Source organism: Pteropus alecto, unplaced genomic scaffold (genome assembly GCF_000325575.1).
Source record: "Pteropus alecto unplaced genomic scaffold, ASM32557v1 scaffold43, whole genome shotgun sequence".
NCBI lineage: Eukaryota > Metazoa > Chordata > Mammalia > Chiroptera > Pteropodidae > Pteropus > Pteropus alecto.
Window position 1 is genome coordinate 3,584,098 of NW_006435764.1, and position 4,013 is coordinate 3,588,110.

Genomic DNA, 4,013 nt, shown 5'->3' on the forward strand with positions numbered 1-4,013 from the left:
CATGCCCGTCTATGGCCATGCCACCCTGAATGTGCCTGATCCCATCTGATCTTGGAAGCTAAGCAGGGTTGGGCCTGGTTAGTACTGGGATGGGAGACCACCTAGGAAGACCAGCTGCTGGAGGCATAAAAAATTTAAAAAAAAAAAAAGGGGATTGTAAACTGACAAGGTCCTTGCAATCTGTGAGGTCAACCAAGGGTTGCCTCACCTAAAAACAAATAAATAAAAATAAAGTGACAACTAGATTCAAATGACAGTCCAACGAGACACCTTTCAGAGAACATCATTATTTTAATAATAAAATACGCCTTGACGGGGTTTTGCGTCTTCTGTCTCAGGCCTGTCTTGACAGAAATCCAGAAGCTTTCCAGCCAAAAATCGGGCCGGGGAGCCTGGGGGACGCGAAGCCGCGGCACAACAGAGGCTGTAACTGCAAGCGCTCGGGCTGCCTCAAGAACTACTGCGAGTGCTACGAGGTCAGTGGCCGGGCCCTGGCAGCGGCCGGAGCAGGCGGAGCACGTGCTCACGGCCCGCGCAGCTGTGGCTTCACGCCGCGCCCTAACTTAGAAAGACAGAGTTTCGTTTTCTTCCTTCCAGGGTTTCTAAACGGGCCCTCAGCGGTCCGTACCCTTGTCTCGAATGCGAGTTACCCGTTACGGGTCAAGCCGGTCAGCAGGGCTCCCGAGCCCACCTGTGTCCAGCCCACGGTGCCTGCCGCGTGGCTCAGATCGGAGGCTGGGAGCCGCTGTCAGTGGGGCAGCAGGGCACTTGTCCCCAGGCAGACACTTGCCGGGGCGATTGGAGCGGGCAGCTCCTCCCTGGCTCACAGTTCCTTGGAGGCCAGAGTGGACAGTCGCCTGCGCTGCAGGAGGGGTGCCGGCAAACCGGGGTGCAGACCGGGTCTTGCACAAGAGCAGCCTTTGCCTTAGCTCTGGTGGCAGTGGAGGGACTTGCTCTCCCCTCTCTCGCCTCCCTCTTAGTCTCTGCTGTGTGTGACGCAGGCAGGGAGGGGACCCTCAGCCCTTCGGTGAAGCAGCAGAGAAGCTCTTTCCTATGAGGCCTTTGGAGGAACCTATGAGTCTTATTTTTAAAAGGTTGTCATGGAAGGTCAGGCTTAAGACAAGTTCGTGATTCTGGAGACACACGCATCAGCAAACCCCTCACCCCAGTTGGCGCTTGGAAATGCAGCCGAAGCTACTGCAGCTGCAGAATCCAAAAGGCGCATAATGTCACCCCAGGGTCCATTCTCCAGTGTGCTCGCGGCGTCTCTATCTGCTGGTCATGGCACACTGGCCACGTCGTGAGTCAGTGAGTCCCACGGGGTGTGTGGACATCCTGGAGCCCCTGGCATTAGAGTAACTAGAAATCCCAAGAAAGGTCCTACTCAAAACACCCAGCAACACCAGTTACCCTATGAGAAGCATGTCAGGCTGGAAAGAACGGAACCCAGGGCCCGAAACAGAAGGAGCCCAAACTCCAGTGGTTGGCATGGCTGTCATGGGCAAGGGGGTGGACGCGGGCTTGCTGGGCAGAGCCAGGACACCCCCACCCCCTGCGTGTCACACTGCCATGTGACAGGGAATGAAGTCCACCCACAAGGAAGCAGGGAGGGCCTCCCCTAGCACACCCTGCCCAGGCCTGCCCTCGGTCCATTCTCTGCAGCAGCACAGCGGAAACAGCTGGAATGTCAGAGCCAGCTCACTTAATTCAAACCTGGCTGGTGTTCCCGGTGGGGGAGGGGACAAAGCCCCTGGGGACTCACACCCACGCCCGCCCCCCAGCCTTCCAAAGCACCGCCCTCCCTTGTCAGCTGCACCGCCCTGTCCCCACCACGGGGACACGTGCAGACGTGCCCCTTGCTCTCCACGTCACAGCAGACGCTCCTCTCCTCTTCTGCTTTGTTTTTTTGGTACAAAAATTGCAGATTGCATGTACTCACACACGTGCAGATACAAACAAAAGAGTTAAGGTCCAAATAGAACTCATTTTTTTAAATTTAATTTTATTATTAGTGACAAGTATACAGTACATTGGTTAGACATTTATATAGTTTATAAACGATCCCTCTGTTTGCTCTTTCTCTAGAATTTGTTGTTTCTGACGAATCGTAGGGCACCCTAATTTTACCGAAGCGTTTTATATTGCCAGGCCAAAATCATGTGCTCTTCTATTTGCAAATGCATTGGTTGCAAAAATTATGAAGAAAGCCCAGAACGGAAAACACTCATGACCATGCCGAACAATATGGAAGCTGGAGGTTTTGAGGGCGGCCATCATTTGTCGCCCACTAAATTTGCAGGACTGCCCAAATTCAGGAAGGAAAGGTGGGTATTCTGAGCTAGCCTCCCTGATCGGGGCGTCGGGGTCAATCTAGGGGGAGTCACTGTGCACGCTGGAAAGAACGCAGGTGCGTCTGCAGGGGCGGGCGAGGGAGGAGGACAGAGGGTGCCACCTGCGTCCTCGGCCGGCCCAGGGAGCTCAGGCACCTTCCGCAGGGTCCCGCCGCTTCGTCCTGTTTGTCCTCTTAGCTCGGCCCTTTTGTCCTCACTGAGCAGAAGGGCCCTGCAGGGGTCACCAGCCTCGGGCAGCAGGAGTGTGATGTCTGGACAGCAAGGGCCCGAGCTGCCCTTCACCACATGCAGTGACAGCTCAGAGGCGTCCTCAGCACACGCCTCGCTAAGGCCATTAGGGGTTCCGCTTTAGTTGGCTATTTTTTCCATTAAGTTATTTTGAGGCCATACGATAATCCTAGTTGGTGTCAAAGGATGATTAATAATTTTACTATATACTGGACTAGATTTATCCATTTTTAAAAAAGTCTTTGCATCCAGTGCGATGGGTCATGTCATGATAAAGTACGAGATGTCATCCATTAATGTCATTGAAAAGCCAGGCTCACGCTTATTTGGTTGAAGAGACACCAGGAGCACACGACTCTGTGACCTGCAGAGCTCATCGTCAGTAGACGCTTCCCCAGGCGTGGCCGCACCGTCGGTGGAACTACACGTCAGCCGTCACCGCCTCCGTCGGGGCTGCCTGTCCAGCGGAGGGTGATGGAGGCTCCGTGCCCCAGTCCAGCCTCAACCTGTGACGGGGCTCGGCCTGGGGCAGCCCGCTCCCTCGCCTTCAGCAGAAGCTGTTGTGCGTTATCTTTGCAGACGCCTTAACCAATCCTAACCTCTGTCTCTCTCTTCGTAATCCAGTTCTTTTTAATACTTTACAGTTTTCTTGAGGTTTCTCAGTTCGAGCGACACAGGCAGCCGTCTGGCTAAGCCACAGTTGCCTCCTGAGCTCACGGGGAAAGTGGCTGGTCCTCAGGATGTGGTACAACGGCCCTCGGAACCTCAGTCAGGGACCGAGGCCATGCTGACAGCGCCCCCCAGGAGTGACACCGCCTAGGGACAGCCTCAGCCCAGCCAGGCTGTCCTCGGTGCAGACACTGTGCTCAGAGCCCAGACCAAGGCTCTTCTCTGCAGGGACTGTCTCTGCCAAGAGTCCTGCTCCTCACCCTGCCTGGTCCTCGGGCCTGGCACCGGGGCCTGAGGCCCTGGGTCTGTCAGCGGACCTAATTTTGAGAAAATTTAGAACCTACCATGAGAGCGATGTCAGGAAGCCGACAGATTTACCTTCCTCCGTATTTTTCTTCTAAAAGCAAGCTGTGACCGATATTATTAAGGTTAAAAACGGTTTCCAGCATTAGGAAGACATAAGTGTTCCCAGTGACATTCCTTCACACGCCATGACAGGCGTGTCCCCTTGAACCTAACGTCTGTGAGCCGCGGAGCCCTTGACGTGGCCGTAACCGCTGTGTTTCCGGCAGGTGGCCCTCGTCGTGCATCTCGCGGGAGGTGGTGGAGGCCGCGTGCGCCTGTCTGCTGGCGCAGGGGGAGGAGGCCGAGAAGGAGCGCTGCTCGGAGTGCCTGGCCGAGCAGATGATCTTGGAGGAGTTCGGCAGATGCCTGTCGCAGATCCTGCACATTGAGTTTAAGTCCAAGGGGCTGAAAGTCGAGTAG

The 4,013-nt window shown here is 55.2% G+C and overlaps 1 protein-coding gene and 1 pseudogene across 1 annotated transcript in view; both read left to right on the top strand.

Annotated features, from left to right (window-relative positions):
- TESMIN (testis expressed metallothionein like protein) overlaps positions 1-4,013 on the top strand; it is a 27,208-nt gene extending 23,195 nt beyond the window's left edge. The window contains exons 7-9 of the mRNA XM_006911001.1: positions 339-476; positions 2,149-2,324; positions 3,821-4,013. Coding sequence (XP_006911063.1) covers positions 339-476; positions 2,149-2,324; positions 3,821-4,013 — 507 coding nt within the window. The remainder of the gene's footprint in view (positions 1-338; positions 477-2,148; positions 2,325-3,820) is intronic.
- On the top strand, positions 8-126 carry LOC112479295 (annotated as a pseudogene).